This window comes from Orbicella faveolata, unplaced genomic scaffold, assembly GCF_042242905.1.
Source record: "Orbicella faveolata isolate gen_17 unplaced genomic scaffold, um_ofav_v1 contig_47, whole genome shotgun sequence".
NCBI lineage: Eukaryota > Metazoa > Cnidaria > Anthozoa > Scleractinia > Merulinidae > Orbicella > Orbicella faveolata.
In genome coordinates, this window is record NW_028301577.1 from 16,492,501 (window position 1) to 16,510,417 (window position 17,917).

The window sequence follows — 17,917 nt, forward strand, 5'->3', positions numbered from 1 at the left end:
ACATTTGGGTTTAAGGCTTTCATCTAAAAGAGTTGAAAATAATTCGATATGATTCTTGAACTGGCGCGCGGAAGAAAATTTAGTTGTGAACAATAAAGACAACAGAGTGTTTATGTCTCGGAACTATCGGTCTGATAGTTGCCCCAAGTGGAAATTTGATGTTCTTGCAATATTTGTTTTAAGAACATCAAATTTCCGCGGGGCAACTATCAGTCCATAGTTCCTCGACAGAAACACTCTATTGTTTAAATAGATAGTGAGTAGCGTAGCCAATCAGAGAACGGCATTCGTGATAGAACGCTAGTAGATTTATACTTAAACTCGATAGAAACACGGTACATGTTTTCTATTTAATTTGTAAATATAACATTACAACTACAGTCGAACCTCTGGTTGCGACCACCTCTCCTTAGCGACCAGTCTTTCAAAATAACAAAAGTTTCCAAGTCAAATCACTATATTCGGAACCTCTTGTTAGCGATCACCTTTCGTAAGTGACTGCGACCACTTTTAGAGCTAAAAGTTTGAAACAAAATTAATTGAAAACGGAACTTTTCGAAACGACGATGTCACGGTAATCAATAGATTTGATTTCTCTGCCCGAGTCTTCCTCAAACACAAATCCAAAATTTTGACTGTAATGGCGGGAACAGCAAGTGGGTGGCCAAGTGGATCCCATATTAGCGTGTGCTAAAAGGTGCACTGAATTGAACGTTTCTGCCGCCAGCGATATTGTTGTGTTTTCAAATTTCTCCGTCGTAGTGTGGACGGAAAACATTTGATCTGTTTTCTAGTGTGGACGGCAAACATGTGATGCGTCTTCAGAGTGAAAATGCCATTTTCAGATTTTTCCAGGGTAGTGCGGACGAGATCCAAGTAAACTGTAAGAAGTGTTTTCCATCATAAGTGACGACCGCACCACCAATAATTACAAAATGGCTTTATATGTCCAAACAGATGATAAAAGGGAAAAGAGAGACCGTTAACTGTTGAATATTACGGAATTCTGTTACAGCCTGGTGCAGATGGTGAGAGTCACATTCGGGTTGGTAAACTGAACATGGTGGACTTGGCTGGCAGTGAAAGGCAGGCCAAGACTGGTGCTACGGTAAGTTCTGCTATTACTTACAACGGTGTGTTATACTGAAAACTATAACATTTTTATTTTCATTTTGGGCGACGTTTCGTCAACGAATAGAAAAGTGCTGTTATGGTCATATCCCACTGTACCCCGACTCTAAGAAAACAACGGCATAGGCATGAAATCTTTCTACTACCAACTACTGTTGGTGTGTTAAGTTCGTTTTGTGCTGTTATTGTAGCCGGCGTTTTCTTGTCTTTTCATGGTAGGGAGAGAGACTCAAAGAAGCTACTAAAATCAACCTATCACTCTCTGCGCTCGGTAACGTGATATCTGCGCTGGTAAGTAAACCGCCGAGTGAATTGGGTTAACTTTGTAGATTGAAGTAAAGGATATGAGTCAGTTCCAGATGTCAAAGAAAACAAACAAACAAACAAACAAATGAAGAAACTTGAACCAATAATAATAACAGCAGCAACAGCACCAAGACAAACAAACCAAACTAACAAACAACAAACAAGCAAAACAAAATGGACCTGCTTTCAATATGGAGAGAACTTCAGTGTAATACATGAACGGTTTCTCTATTAGAAAGCGACAGTTAACCGTTAATTTTATTTATCCTGTCAAAAGTGATTTTATGCAAAGAATTTAAATAAGTAGTGCTTATTGTTTTGAACATCACTTTTAAACACACAAGAGAGAAAAAATTATGAAAGTATTTTGAATATATTTTGGGGCATGGTCAGGGATGTTCGATTCTGTACGATTGGTCTGAGTAGGCCTGTTAGATATTGTTTTGAAATTGTCTATCCCTACACTTAAAGTAAATGGTCTATCTTAAGCGATCAGTTAATTTACGGCTTTCTTGTTTAGGTGGATGGCAAGAGTACTCATATTCCTTACAGAGATTCCAAGCTAACAAGATTGCTACAAGGTGAATCGAATGACGAATGCATTTTCAACAATGAAAAAAGCCATTAACAAGAATTGCCAAATTCGGGGATGTTTGCTAAATATATAAGTATTATCAGTCGCGGCAATAATGTATATTTGTTTTGTTTTTGTTTCGTATTGTTTCGTTTGGTTTTTCTTTGCCGACGAAATTCCTCTTTCTCTGTTGTGAGCAGATTCTCTGGGAGGTAACGCAAGGACGGTTATGGTGGCCAACATAGTAAGTGTTCTGTTCTTTTTCTCATAATGGCTGGTTTGCAGTGTCACGTCTGCCATCAAAAATGAAAATCGTAACCATTCAATAAATGAAGTCAAGAAACTGGGATATGATAAATGATTGATTTATAAACAACCTCGCCGAGAGTTAGATCTGTGGAGTTTTTCACTTGCGCGTTATTCGGAAAGGTGTTTCACTCAAATTTATGGAGCTTTGTATGGAGTCGCCATGTTTGTGCCCCTCGGAGAGACACAAACATGGCAGCCGTAAAGTAACAGAAACATCGGTCCTTAGGTTTTGCCAATGAAATGAAACGTTATTACTCTAGAGCCCCGACACATTGAAATTAACACTTCTCATAGAGCAAGAACTGTTTAGTTAGAAAAAGCTTGAGCAATAACTCATCTTTTGACCTAGTCAAGAGTCTTCTCGGGCCGCCATTTTAATGTCACGCAACGCATAAACTTGGAAATTCAGACGTGCTCTATTACATACTGAGGAGCCCTGTCGGACTTAAACGTGGCAAAACGTCAAGTTATTAGAGGGTCTTACATCTGATGAAACGAAAACTACACAAGGATTGGTAATTTCTTAGTTTGGAAAATGATGACGTCATATGAAAACCGGCAATAGATAGTTGGAATTTCAGCTCAGCACTGAGGTTGAGCTTTAAGAGCGGTATCTTCTATGTTAGTTTCCTGAATTCGGCAAAACTGCGTTTTCCGTGACAGTCGATAAGTTTATTTTTATGTTGTTCTTGCAGGGTCCGGCAAGTTATAATTTTGAGGAGACAATAACGACATTAAGGTACATGTATCATATAAAAAGGACGCAAAAATTGGAGTTTAATTCAAACCTTTTAATTTTAAAATCGAACGACCTCGAGCTCGATTGGTAATCGTGAGTAACTGGACCGAGTGGAATACATTTCGTAATGGTAATAGGACTGAGTGAAGTCCAATTCGGTCTGGAATCACAAAATCGGACGACCGCGCAGCGGGAGTCCGATATTGTTTATCACGAGTATATGATTACAGACTGAATTGGACGACACGAAGTGTTATTACCAATTAATCATAAAAATTACAATTTCCGAGAAAAGAAAAATAGCCAAGTTATGAAAGAAAAGGGAAAATTTACATTGAAAGACTGACAAAAGAGGCGTAAATTGTTTAATGTCACTCTGAAATTAAACTACAACTTTGAATGTGATTGGTTAATTTAAACTACAACTTTGAATGTGATTGGCTTATAGAACTATCCAATAACAAACTGTCCAATAACAACTTGGCAAGTGAATTAGTGGAAAATAGGAGTTTTTTAAATCAATCACAATCGAGAAAATTGGGATTTTTATGATTAACAATTACAATTTCCTCAAATGTGATTGTTGCATAAACGGCTGTATTTTGCTCTAATTAATCTGCAAAGTTGTAATCGGACACCTGTAAATCAGACAGTTACATGAGCCAATCATTTTGAGTCCTCTCCACTAAATCTACCAATCACAACATTGATTACAACCACTATAGTAACCATTTCAAGAAACTGACTTTGTAAAATTGTGGAGGTGAAGTCTCCAGTAGTGACTGTTTTGAAAGAAACTAAACTGCCATTTTGAAAGCTATTCTCCATATTTTTAATTACAATATTTAAAACGACTATTAAAAGCTTTTTTTCAAATGAAACTTTTACTTTTGTGGGAAATTGTAATGGTTATGATTAATTGGTAACAGGACATCGTGTCGTGCAATTCTGTCTGTAATCATACTTGTGATTAACAATCGGACTTTTGTTAACTTTCAGTCGTATAATTACAGACCGAATTGGACTCCACTCAGTCCTACTACCATCATTAATATTGGTAACAGAACATCACGTCGTCTAATTCTGGATTAGCAAATCAGACTCCCGCTTCACGGTCGTCCGAGTTTGTTAATCACTCGTATAATTACAGACCGAATTGGACTCCACTCGGTCCTATCACCATTAGAAATAGGCACGCAGAGAACCAGTTACGATCAAGAATTTTGTCTTAGATACGATTATGTGCTGTAGTGTCGCGTTACTCGCGAGTAATACTGTGTACTTTCTGCAGTTTTCATGATTGTCATTTATATTGATAGAAGTTAATTAATCAAGCCGTTTTTCTTTGTTGATGCAGATATGCAAACCGCGCCAAGAACATCAAAAACAAGCCCAAGATTAACGAAGATCCTAAGGATGCCTTGTTGAGAGAGTTTCAAGAGGAGATTGCAAAGTAAGAGAAAAGTTCTCAGTGATACACGACTAAAATCTCGATTAAAATCTGATAGCATTTTCAAGTGACATCACTGAGTCAGTGAGTAACTACTTTACTTGAAGAGACAATTTACGGATCGAGAGATTAGAATGAACATTAGGGACCTTTAGATTGGGCTACGAGTACAAGATTGACTACGAATACGATTTTCAAATTTCAAACCAGTGACGTTTCCAGAGTTCTCTCTCTTCATGTTGGTTTTAGGAAGAGTAGGCTGTGACGGGATCAATTCCAAGCATACACGTCGTTCCAACTCAGATTTATGGACAATCGGTAAATTGATAAATCAGTAGGTAGAACGTTGTTGATGTATACTGCCGAATTGAGGACGTTCGCGCTAAATGTTTCTGCGCATCCTTACTGCGCACATAAATTCACACGCCACGTCATGCATGAGAGCGCGCGCTAAGTAATAAAATGAGCAATGATAGGGCAGATGGCCATTGCTATAGCTTTACCTGGATTTAACGATCTTGGACGTTTGGTGACCCCGACTTTTCTTTCCAGAAACAGAGTTTATTTACATTTATCCCCACATTGTCCAAAAATGAACAAAAAATCAACGTGAGAAGTTAAAAAAATTTCGAGATTTCTGTCCACGGGACGTCGAATACAGCGATCTTGCGGCTGCAAGGCTCGTGAAACTGTGGTCGCTAAATGCGAATTTGTTCTTTAAGGAACCACACCAGTTAACTAAATTCACTTAAACAATATTTGGCAGAGAATATTTCACTTCAGAGGTCTAATTGCAATTTTTTGGGCTTACAGACACTGTGGCCTTATTCGCTAACGAAGCCAGATTTTTTCCGATTTAGGGTGTTCTTCCGGGCATGTTTCCTCCAAAACGAAGTCGGTAACCCCCCATTTTTTTACATTTCTTACATAACCAATTCATCATCCTACAGTGGTAAAAGTCTCAGAAAAAAAATCATTGTTGGAAAATTTTCGCGCGAACGTCCTTAATACCGTCCTGAACGCTTAAACTTGACTCAGTTTACGGCTAATCACCGAAACAACAACATGGCGGCGCCGTTTTTGATAGCACATGGCAAAATTTTCCCCGCAGGGATTAATAGGTAACAATATGAAAACCGCATGCAGCGCGGGCTCATCACAGCGAAAACTGCAACAGAAACAATGCCCCTAAACTCAAGACAAGTCCCTAATACAAAGGCAGCTCATGGGATGAGATGGCTATGGGACGCTATGATGTGAAGCCTGCAAACTAGAATTGAAAAGTTGTTCTCATACTCAAATATTAAGTGCCTTATTATGTTTAAAAGGTGCCTCATTTCAAAGTGTCTTCCATAAAACCGGTGTTTTCAAATTCCACCGGTTTGATTAAAAACTTCGTTTTCGTGACGGATTAGTGTGTACGGTAGGCCTAACCGTAGAAATAAAGCTGCGTTTTCAAATTTCTCCGGTGCAGTGTGCACGGGGCTTAAGAAATCCATGCAAAATGCTTGGAAGCCACAATATGACGTTGTCCCAAGCGTCGTTTGACCGGGGTACGCCTCCCGCACACTTAGCTTCTGATACTGAACTGGTCTGACTCAATTACTTTATTTACAGGTTAAAGAGAGAGCTGGAAAGGCGCGGTGGCGGTGGAGGAGGAGAAGGATCAAAGAAGGCGAAGAAAAGAAGACAAAGGGAAAATGGTGAGGATTGCAGGAGTGTCTTGAGAAAGATATACAATTTAAGGAGTAACGTCACGGCGACAAATTTTGAAAAGTTTCTCTTTTGTTATTGGTCATAATCATCTTGCTCAGTCCTTCACGCCCTTGTCTATCAGTTTCGATTTAATTATTTCTCCTCTTGTGTCCTCTTGTGTCGTTGCTCCTTAGGGCCGATTTACACGACACGACTTTGTCCCATGCGGCAAGTTTACGACAGGCCACGGCATGAATTGTTTCGTGTAAATCAAACCTACAACTCGGTTACGACTGTTGTGTACGTCAAAAAAATTGTCGTAGGATTTTAAAACATGTTTTAAAACGCTGCGAGAATCGTAGCCGAAATGGATAGAAAATGACGTATTTTGTGACAAATTGCTACTGAGTAGGGGACGAAGGAGACGTTTTTCTTGCGTCATAATGGTGGACGAAGTTGTTGTTGACTGATTCACATGAAGTCGTTTCTCGAAAAGTATTGAACGGATTAAAGCGAAAAACATCTCGTTAGAGAGTTTTTTCAAAGCGCAGGACAGCTAAAATATTTGTTTACCATTTGTTAGAACTTGCGCTCCGTAAATCGCGGTGCAAACTTTTGCATATATAATTTTGTAAGTGAAAATGTTGTGCGCGTGTAAATGGTCCTAAGTCATGTCGTAGGCCTGTCGTAAGCTTGCCGCATGCGTCAAAGTCGTACCGTGTAAATCGGCCCTTAAAAAACTATTATGTTGATCCCACCTGTAATGGAGCATATTCTCGGTATTGGACTGGAACTAGCTTGCAATTGAGGCTCATGCGGGGGAATATCATTAAAAAGAGACAAATGTCATTTATATTTCAAAAGTCAAAGGCACGAAGTAGAGTTTGGATTGTTCAAAATAATATTATTTTCACATTGCCGAAACTTAAACAAAAGGAACTTGCACTAAACTCGACGGAAATTTTGCAGCTATATTGAAAATGCACGCGTCATGTTATATACGCACGCCCGTGCGTACATAGAGATTTCGTTCATGATGGCTCAATAGGAATTAGGTAGGACTAGCCCGTGCTATGTTACAACCAATAGTTGCAAGCTAGTCCCAATGAAATACAGGGAATATTGATATTTTCCATTAGGAAGTAATTCTGTGCGGTAGAGAAATGATTGAAAATATCCCCTCATTGGTCTTTTAATCCAAATGTGATCAGCATCTAATTTCTCCTGTCAATGATCATATATTGTTATGCAAAAGGTGATGAGAAATACGAGATTCATTCACTACGGTACACGCGGTGCAGTACAGAGAAACGATAACAGCGTGCACTTTTTCAACGCACATAAAAAAAAAAACTGCAGCAAAAACGCGTTTGTAATTTGTGTTCGTTCGTTTGTTTCTGTTATTATTATTATTATTATTATCATTATCATTATCATTATCATTATCATTATCATTATCATTATCATTATCATTATCATTATCATTATCATTATCATTATTATTATTTTTATAAGTCCTTAAAGTCTTGCCGCTTTTAACTTATGGTGCCGAGTTCAATCCGTGAGCCTAGGGCAGTCATAAGTCTGCTGGATTACTCGTTGGATAGAGTCCTCCTAAGTATGTGAGCAGTTCCAAGGAGGACTGTCTTCTGTAGCTCTGTTATTCTAATATTGCCTGGGATCTTGCCGATGTAGTTTTCTGTTCCCTTCTTGACAAGCCCGAAAGCTCCAATGATTACTGGGACAGTTGTTGTTTTCATTCCCCATTGTTTCTCGATCTCAATCTCAAGATCTTTGTACTGTGTGAGTTTTTTCATTGTTTTCAAGGAGGTGTTCCTTTCTGTGGGGATGGACATATCGATAAGCAGACAGGTTCTTTCCTTCTTGTCTTTCACCATTATGTTTGGTCTGTTTGCTTTTATCTCTTTGTGGGTTTGGATTGGCATGTCCCAAAGTATAGTCGCTGTTTGGTTTTCTGTCACAGTAGCTGGTTCATGTTCGTAGTGTTTATCTTGTACTTTGATGTTATAGTGTTTGCATATTGTCCAGTGGAGATATGCTGCAGCTTTATTGTGTCTTTGTATGTACTCTGTCTTGGCAAGTTCAGGGCATCCGGAGACAAGGTGGTCAACTGTTTCTTGAAATTGCCCACAGATTCTGCACATTGGGTCGGTGCCATCTTTCAGGATCTTGTTTCGGTAATAGTTGGTCTTAATGCATTGATCTTGGGCAGCAATAATGAAACCTTCTGTTTCTGATTTGAGGCCAGGTGTACTCAGCCAATTGTGGGTTTTGTCTTGGTCTACATCCTTCTCTTTTGTTCTTTTTGGGTACTGACCATGCAAAGGCTTTTCTTCCCATTTGCTCTTGAGTTGTTCTAAAGCTTGGTGTTTGGCTTTCAGCTTGACCCTTCGGGCATAGGTCGTAGCTGGCTCATTCTCTGCCACTTCAGCTTCTGGTAAGCTGAGTTCTCGCCCGTATTTTGCGGCTTGATGGTGTATGGACATTGTTTTCTTGCCGCGGTCATGATCCCTCGCACTAATGATAGGCTATGTATTCATTAAGTTTGGCTTTTAATATGTGAAAAAAAAAAAAAATCTACTAGTTTGTATTACTGCTGCTGCTGCTGCTGCTGCTGGAAGCTCTGTACCGTTTTTACCAACTACAGTATCTGAGAATCTGAAAACCTGAAAAGGGTGTTGTATTGAAGGTGTTTTATTGTTTAGTTCTATATTGTTGTCTTGTTTTGTTTTGTTTGCCTTTTAAGGCTCTATCGTCCAAGAAGAAGACGAAGAAGGCGAGGAAGGAGAATCGAAGAGCACAGAAGATAAAATCAAGCTTGAAGAAGACAAGAAATCTCTGCAGGATAACCACACAATGATGGCTGAGGTGTGCATCCACCACGCGCTGATTTATTTCTCGTTCACCTGTGAACATGCACTGTGTTTCTATCGAGTTTTAGTATAAATCTACTAGCGCCGGTTCTATCACGAATGCCGTTCTCTGATTGGCTACGCTACTCACTATCTATTCTGTGATAGATAGTGAGTAGCGTAGCAGTGTGCCCTTGTTAACAAAATAACGGCCGCTTCTTGGCGTTTTCGAAGTGTCTGTGAAGAGGATTGAGATAAAGTTTTGAACGACTGGTAGATTTATACTAAGACAATTAGATTTTCGCTCTCGATTTCTATCTATAATCCCCAGCTAAAACTGTGGAATATCTGAGTGATATTTCCCATTTTTTAAAACTGTGCGTCTTGCAAAAATTATTAATAGGATAATAAACACAATAGCCTCTATTTGATGCGAAAATATGCTCAGTTTTCCTAGAGCTACGTTCTCGGAAAACTGTTTGCTCCTCGGAACAGATAATGTCCGCGGACAAATATTCGAGCATATTTTCGCGCCAAATGAAGGCTATTGATTATTTAACACAAGAATTTTTCAGTTGATATCACTTTTTACTATTACTCATTCTCTACTTTTCTTTTTTTAAGGAAAAAGAGAAACTCATGGGTGAAATTCAAAAGAGGGCGCACCTTTTGAAAAAGCAACAAGAAGCACAATCTGCTTTAAAATCAAAAATCAAGGTAAGTTGATTTATAACAACGGTAACTAAAAGTGGAATGGGATCGTTTTCTTCTGAGCTTTTGGTTAATGTCATTAATTATATACTAAGCTTACAAGATAAGGCCTGTACACGAGGGTTAAGGCATCTTGTTAAAGATTTGTTTCTGTGTCTTTTTTTTCTTAAAAGATGATGGAAAGCAAATTACTGGTTGGAGGGAAGAGTATTATCGACAAAACGTCTGAACAAGAACGGGCGCTAGAGGAACGAAGGAAACAGATCGCTGAACAACAGGTAATGACATGTACTAGCTATTGAGCTCGCTAATTTCGCTTTCGTCTTTCAGGATGACACCAAAATGCCTCTACATAATTATATAATCATCACGGATGGCTTTATTAAAATTAGAACCTTCTTTTGAATAGAAGAATCAATTGAAATCCCCTTCAACCCCAGCGAAAAGGGGCTCAAATTCGAGCTTTAAGTTATTTCGCTCCAATAATACCCAGCCCTGTTTTCCTTAGAGAAAAGTACAATTTTTTCCAAAACTTTCTTTTTTCTTTATAATTCTGTCCAATTTACCTATGTAAGTTTCTATAACGAGCAAACTTTGGGCCGATAAACGATCTTATACATTTTTGCCAAAAATACAGAGGCTTAGGTTGTGCTTTTATTTAACCCTTCAACGCCCAAATTTTCACGAAAAATGCCGTTTTTGACCTAGCCTGCGTCGCAGACAGTCTAAACCGCCGGTATAGTCCGTCTGCGCAACGGCTCCCAAATGCTTGTTCTGATATCCCGCAGTTTGTGTATCCATTTTTGATTGGCTAGTTTCTTACGCACTTTCTGATTGGATAATTCTTGCGAAAGCGATCACGCAACTATCACGTAATACTAAAAATAATTGTGTGCGTGTATCCCAAGAACATTTGCACATTTGTACATTATTCAACGTCAAATCTACTTGAGTTGGAAATAAGATGTCTGCAATAACAGAAGAAGATATGGCAAAAAGCGTTCAAATCCGTGAGAGAGCAGTTTGAAATCGATAATCTTCTACCTGAACAGGAAAACTCGCTTCGCGAATTTCTTGGAGGTCAAAATATTTTTGTAAATTTGCCGGCGGGCTACGGTAAATCTTTGATTTTCCAGTGCCTTCCGATCGCTGCAGATGCTCTGTTCGAAAAGCCTCGTGGTTCCAGTGTTCTCGTTGTAATATCGCCATTGCGATCGCTTATGGAAGACCATATTCTCTGACGAAGCCGGACAAAGATGAATATGACAACCGTGATAAGGAGCAGCATAACTTGCAACAGTTAATCAAACTGCTGGGCCCGGCGTAATAATACAAAATGCAAGTAACCAACATGTTGGCGGAATATTTCAAACTTTGTCCCTCCAGAGCTAACATTTAGAGAGCTTAAAACATATCCTGCAGTACAAATGACAGAGTTGTCAAACTCTTACAAATTACACGCGGATAACAGCGGAAACCACACAGACCTATGACCTCTAACGGCTCTACTCTGGAAATGTCCTCCTAAAAACACAGGATTATTGCTTAGCGAAATATTCAAAGATCCCCGTATCATACAAAAGGGGCAGATCCTTAAGGATACACTATTTCGAGCAAAACTTTCAAAGCGGCTATACACGTGGATAGGAGTTGTGTAGGCCTGTCACTCTATTGTTATTATTGCGTGACATATTTCGCAAGAATATGACCAACCACAAGGCGCGTAATAAACTAGCCAGTCAGAAATGGATACACAGATCCGTGTATCCATGCAGGATATCAGAACAAGCTTTTGGGAGCCGTTTCGCAGACGGACTATATCGGAGATTTTATGACACGTCCGGCTGCAACGCAGGCTATTTTTGACCGTGAAATCAGTTATTGTGGCTGCCATGACGCTAAATGGGCCTTAGTTTTGCTGAAAAAGCTTTTCTTTTTAAGGCAGATTTCCCGAAGATTAGATACAAAAGTGTACAGTATTGTAATTTGGTGCATGCGCATAAGCCAAAATTTTGGACTTTTTTTTGTTGTTGTTTTTTTTGTTTTGCGTTTGCCCGTTCCGAATTTTTTTCTTACCAATTTTCTTTCCTTTTTCTTAGCCCTTTTACTCTCGCTACCTTTTGCGTTTCATATTCTTTCTGGCTGCCGTAAAAAGTTGGTTGTTAATCATAGGCAAAGCCTGGGAATGGGACCTTGATCAATTCAAGGTATTACGGGTCATTTTACCACCATTTTGAACCAAAACTGTTAACGTTGTTTTTCAATTTGCTACGACAGAATGGCGTCGATATCCAAAACCGACTGTTGTGCGGATAGATCTATCCTAGCTCTACTATCTGCTTATCAAGAATATCTGGTGACATTTAAATTGATGACGTCACAATTGGTACAAAGAATAAGACCACTCAGGACGTGTATATGCGTGCTTGGCAGTCAAAGGGTTAACTGCATTTTTTGTGAAATTTGGGTGTTAAAGGGTTAATATTTCCACGATTCTTATTGTTTCAATGTTGTATCGGTGTTGCTCGTTCGTTTACCGCGATACCAAACTATTGTCTTAAGATTCTTTTCACATTTGTCAAAATGTCTCTAAATTCTATTTCATTTTTAGCGCCGTGAAAGAGAAATGCAACAAAAGCTTGAGGAGAAGGACGAAAACACCCTGGAAGTAAAAGAAACTTTCACATCGCTTCAACAAGAAGTGGATAGCAAAACTAAGAAGCTGAAAAAGGTAAAAAAAAAAAAAAGGTTAATAAAATACAGTCTCTCCTTCTCGAGTGGCCATCGCTTCAAAGATTCAGATATCACACAATACATTTGATATTAGCTATAGGGACGGTCAGTGAATGCAATGACTATCATCGAAGAATCCACTGGTGATGCAAGACTTTGAATTACATTTTGTACTCAGCGGATTAGAGGAAAATAATAAAACAAGCAGAAAATCGCAAACCACATTGAGAAAAATGTCTGTGTAGCAGTCACTTCGACAGCGCAAGAGCACAGGGGTGCATCTCAAGAGCATACAATACGTAGGAAAGGAAAATCTAGTAAAGTAGCGTAGAAAGCTAACTTGTTAGTCTGAAATCTGTCTTGCAGTTGTTTGTTAAGTTACAAACCATTCGGTCGGAGATCTCTGACCAGCAAGAAGCGCATATTCAAGAAAGGCAAGAGTTAGAGCAAGCACTGGAGGATCTGACAAGGGAACTGAAACTAAAGTGAGTTACAAACAAAAACTTCGGTTTTATAACACGTCTAGTTAGTCCAGGGGCCCGTTTCTTGAAGGTCGCGAAAAGACTTCGCACCCGGAAAGCCATAGCAAAATCTTAAACCTTATGATTACAGAGCTGTTTTATTCACATATTCTTAATATGAACAGATTCCGTTATACAAGAAGTTTTTAGATACAGATTAATTTTTAAAATGGCTTTCCGGGCCCGAAAAATTTCCGGGGCTTTCGAGAAACCGATTCCAGGTCTTGAGAATAAATGAGGTTTTGTTTAGAGTTGCCACAGGTCAGGAATTGTTCAGGGGAAAAAAATCTTTAATGTCGGGGAAAAGGCAGGGGTTTTATCTTGAGTTAGGAAAAAAATTACATTTTGAGGGAAAGTCAGTAAAATCTGAAATAGTTTAGCATGGCTGATTCAATTCCATTAAAGGCTGGAAGAAACATTTCGGGTTACTGTGATGTCACTGAAGTTTTTCCCTAATGAGGGACAATTCGATATTTATATTCAGGTGAAAATCAGGGAATTTTGAAAACTGATGTCTGTGGTAACCATATTTGTTAAAGTAGCCTGTCAATTCTTCCCAAGATAATTCTTATGGAATCCTTGTTTACAAGCTATTTACCGTGATTATTTCCTTTTTTTCTTTTGTAGAACGTTAATAATAGAGAACTTCATTCCTCCAGACGAGCAAGTCAAATTAACAAACAGAGCGAGTTACGATGAAGAGAACGAAGAGTGGAAGTTAAAACCTTCTTCTCAGAATGGCAGGTGATGGACACTTTGTTGACTCGTACACAAAGTCCTAGTCCTTTTTTTTTTTTTTTTAATAAAGTACGTTGTAGAGTGATACTGGGAAAGGTTTTGTTTTGATTGCTTTGTATTTTCATTTAAAGAACCTTAGTCAGTCTCCACCATTTTCGATGCCATCGAAATTATTGATATTACATGGTGAAGCGAAATCGTATTGCTTTCCTGTAAGTTGTGTTCCTAAAAGTACGTTTAATCATCTTTAGTGGTTATGTTTCGACTTGCTCCGAATAAAATATAATAGCCAAACTCTCGCTTGTGAACAAAAACAAAGGTGTGGCTGACTAGGGTCCTTTAAGAGTGAATAGCGGTAGTCCTTGTCGTTTCTTGTTAACAGCTTTGGCCAATGCCCCTGTACATTGCGAGCAGTCCCTCTTTTGCTCGAAAATCCGTGGGGAAGAAAGCAAATCAAGTGACCGTGCGAGCGTGACTGCGTTGCGTTCTTCGTTGCGTTCTTCGTTGCGTTCTTCTCCACGGATTTTCAAGCAACAGAGAGACTGCTCGCAATCTAATGCCCCTGTGACTTTTCCCTTTTTAAAAAATCACATAAAGTTTACCCGGTTCAATATTATCCTTTTGATTCACGTTCTACTGATTGCTTTTGTTGTGGCTTGTTATGTTGACTAGTTCTAATGTTGCACGTTGTATTGAGCAGCCAGCAAGCTATGGCCAAAAGACCAGTATCAGCTGTTGGGAACAGGCGACCCATCACCGAGTATGCCAAAATGGCGGCGGCTATGGGCGGACACATGAGATACAAGGTACCTACACCTATCAGCGAAACAACCCATCATTTCGTATTGTTAGAAATTACCCTCATGGTGTAATTTAATACCCTTTAACGTGACTTCATTGCGAGGTTATATCCTGGAAATGTTACTCAGTAACTCAAAAACATATCGGACACCGTTTTGAAATGCAAAAGATTGTTCTCTACTCTTACACGTCTTCGCTGTGAAAAAAAAGTTGTAGAAACGTTACGTGACTCACCTGCTCAATGTCTGCAGTCTTCAATATCACAAGATGGCAATATTTAACATAATTGATTAATAGCTACTTATTAACCGAGAGTGAGGTCTCTACGGGAAAATCTCCAACCGAGACCGAGGCGAAACATGGAGGGTCTTGGGGAAACAAAACTAACTGTTTCCCGGGTAGCCAGTCATTTAGTGTTTTGTAATACTTCCCAACTCAAAAAAAAAAAAAAAAAAAAAACATGAAAAATCGTTTGCTTGAGGCCGGCTGGCACACAAAGTTGCCGCAGTTTCAAGGAGCACGACCTGATCACGTGCGAGTCGAAAGTTCAAGTTGTTGTTTCCCTGGGGAGTTAGTGAGTTTTGACCACGGCACATGACACGCTCTCATCCAATCAGAAAACGTATTTGAGTGGGGAGGTATAACAACATAGAATATGTCAATGTAGCCACAGCTTATGAAGCACATTCAAACCCTGTTGTTGGGAATCTAAGATTAACCTGCGGGTCTGAAGAATCCCTTAGACCTTTCCTCCTGTTGTTGTTTGTGTTGTTGTTTTGGTCACTTTCAAACGATATTAGCAGTGAATGGTGTTACATATTTATTATTAGCAATATTAGCAATACATGGGCACCTAACTAGTTTGGTTTCTTATAGTTAGTCGGGTACCCTGTTACCTTTTTCTTTTCGTGAAATATACTATATGATAAAAAATACTATATTTTAGATGAAGTAGAAATAAACTATTGTTGTTGTTTTTTGTTGTTTTCGTGGTTGTTTTGGTAACGATGCCTGTTGTTTGTTCCTTCCAAGGCTGAGAATATCATCATGATCGAACTAGACATGCCTAACAGGACTACCAGGGATTATGAAGGTCCTGCTGTGGCACCCAAGGTTCAAGCGGCTCTTGATGCTGCTCTTCAAGATGAAGAGGACCTCACCCTTGATGCCGAGTAAGCTACGGAACACTTGGTTGTTTTACTATCAAGGGATGTCAATGCTTACAGACACCAAAACATTTTGATTTGAGCTATGGTTTATCTCAACTGTAGGTTAATAAAAATAACCTATTGCTAGTAGCCATCGATCTGTATTAGTGCTTTTTGTGTGCATGTTAGTAGTGATGTATTGACCTTTGTTGTATATTTCTTTCTTTTTTAGTGTTCTACTCAGTAAAACTAAAGTGAAATCAAAACGAAGGGACAAATCTCATCGCAGTGAGCGACCGAAAACAGGGTAAGCTGTAAATCATTATTACTTTTCCGTTACACTGATTTGAATTTGAAACCTTGCCGATCCGTGCAATGCGGTCTCTGATTGGTTGATTTCCACGTGGTTTGCACGGACTGCTTCACAATGAGTTTAATAAACCATATAAAACACAGCGCTTTTCGCTGCGTGAAATTTACTAGTTTGCTCTACACCATCGAAACATGCACGAATCGCGTGTCGTAATTCTCTAACCTTATTTCCTCAGACGGAAGAGTCGAGGCCCACAGTCATCAGGTCAGCAGCAGGGTTCATCAGAGTCTGCGCAATATCCAACTGCAAGAGGCTTGTTAGCTCATTAGAAAAGAGTGTTGCCACAGTAACAACACTGGATATTAAATTATTGCTCTAGTCGCTGTACCGTAGTTAAGGGGGGGGGGGGGGGGGGAAGGCGGGGTAGCACGGTAATGCGCTTGTATGGTTGTTTCCAAAAATGAGTGCAAGTTGAATTCGCAAGATACCAAGAAATATTACACTGAAAAGAAAATAAAGAGCTATATTTAATTTCAAGTTGCCTGAACGGATTAATCATTTGTACCAAACGTAAATTATTGATCCCGCGCAACATCAGTTGTGAGCTTAAAATGCATTCCAATTCTCGTCAATGTTTGTGAGTAAATTGTTTTAACCTACAAAATGTTGGGCCAACAATGTTGGGATATGTTGTGTTGATATTTTGCGATCGTTTGGCCAGAGCTTGCAAATGTTGGGCCAACAATGTTGCGATATGTTGTATTTAGGTGTTGCGATCGTTTGGCAGGGACTTCAGTCATTTCCCCATTTCCCTACCTTCCCTGACTTATTTCTCGTTACTCAGATTAGAGTATGAAGCCTGTTATGTCCTTTTCAGTTCCAAGTATATATATATATATTTTTGTTTCCTCTAGCTTACTAGCTTATTCTGTTTAGATTTCCGTCTGTTTGAGAGAAACTTTTTGTATAGCAAAATGACGGGCGCATTAACGTGCTACAAGGTTTTAAAATACGAGTGAAACAAGAGGAAACCAAGGTACTTATCTTAATCTTCTCTTGGTGTAAAAAGGATATCATTAAAACTGGTTTAAAGCGTACGGGACCGGTCACCATAATATAACTGTTTTTAGTTTAGAGATAAAAATCTCGTTTTACTTCATGCTTCAGTTTACGTGTTATGCCGTGAAATATTTCCGAGACTTACTTTAGGGACTGCTTATTCCGCGAAACAGACAGTGCAGAAAGGGGAAATGTCTGTCTCGCTGGGTTGGGATTGCCACACATTTCATAACACAATACGGATCGAGTGTAGCGCAGTCGAAGGCCGATATCGTCCCGATGTTGTCCCTAGAAAACCTTGTTAATACGAGAGAAAAAACCTATTGAAGACGTTTTCACTGACTTTGTTGGGCGATGATAGTTGGTGGATACCGGGGGGGGGGAGGGGGGGTTAAAAAAGCAGATTTGGTAGCTGTTAGGGTGTTCAGTCTGAGAAGGTCCTCAGCGGGAGCTTTTGTGGTACCTTTTAGGGTATTGAGCCCAGTAAATATGACAGATGTTTTGTTTTAGAATTAGTGTCTCTCAGGGCTGGAAACAATTTCAAGCCACGCCACAAAACAGGATCTTGGTATCTCTTAGGGGTTCTTTTCAAAATTTCCGACGAGCATCCCCGTCCTTTTTTTATGGGAGTCCCCCCGGGGAGGGTGGTTGGACAATGGCGAGTTTACACAACAGAAATAACTGCTTATAAAGGCAGTACGGACTCGATCTTAGTCAGGCTGATTGTTTTCTGGATTTGTTGTCCACTAAATGTAATGCAAACACCTCGGACTGAAGTTCACAGGCAACGTCTTTTAGTGCCCTCCCCAAATTTTT

The 17,917-nt window shown here is 39.3% G+C and overlaps 2 protein-coding genes across 2 annotated transcripts in view; one reads left to right on the forward strand and one right to left on the reverse strand.

The window, feature by feature from the left end:
* LOC149097354 (kinesin-II 95 kDa subunit-like) overlaps positions 1-17,139 on the forward strand; it is a 32,127-nt gene extending 14,988 nt beyond the window's left edge. Inside the window, exons 10-26 of the mRNA XM_089278857.1 lie at positions 1,016-1,108; positions 1,351-1,422; positions 1,958-2,018; positions 2,212-2,255; positions 3,016-3,059; positions 4,417-4,512; positions 6,127-6,212; positions 8,972-9,093; positions 9,702-9,794; positions 9,962-10,066; positions 12,400-12,519; positions 12,888-13,006; positions 13,670-13,786; positions 14,481-14,586; positions 15,614-15,753; positions 15,962-16,036; positions 16,278-17,139. Of these exons, the coding sequence (XP_089134983.1) occupies positions 1,016-1,108; positions 1,351-1,422; positions 1,958-2,018; positions 2,212-2,255; positions 3,016-3,059; positions 4,417-4,512; positions 6,127-6,212; positions 8,972-9,093; positions 9,702-9,794; positions 9,962-10,066; positions 12,400-12,519; positions 12,888-13,006; positions 13,670-13,786; positions 14,481-14,586; positions 15,614-15,753; positions 15,962-16,036; positions 16,278-16,371 (1,587 nt within the window). The 3' untranslated portion in view covers positions 16,372-17,139. The remainder of the gene's footprint in view (positions 1-1,015; positions 1,109-1,350; positions 1,423-1,957; positions 2,019-2,211; positions 2,256-3,015; positions 3,060-4,416; positions 4,513-6,126; positions 6,213-8,971; positions 9,094-9,701; positions 9,795-9,961; positions 10,067-12,399; positions 12,520-12,887; positions 13,007-13,669; positions 13,787-14,480; positions 14,587-15,613; positions 15,754-15,961; positions 16,037-16,277) is intronic.
* LOC149097355 (uncharacterized) lies at positions 7,701-8,627 on the reverse strand. The gene has a single exon (XM_089278858.1). It carries the CDS (start codon positions 8,367-8,369, stop codon positions 7,797-7,799), a length of 573 nt encoding a protein of 190 aa, XP_089134984.1. The 5' UTR covers positions 8,370-8,627; the 3' UTR covers positions 7,701-7,796.
* Positions 17,140-17,917: the final 778 nt, after the last annotated feature.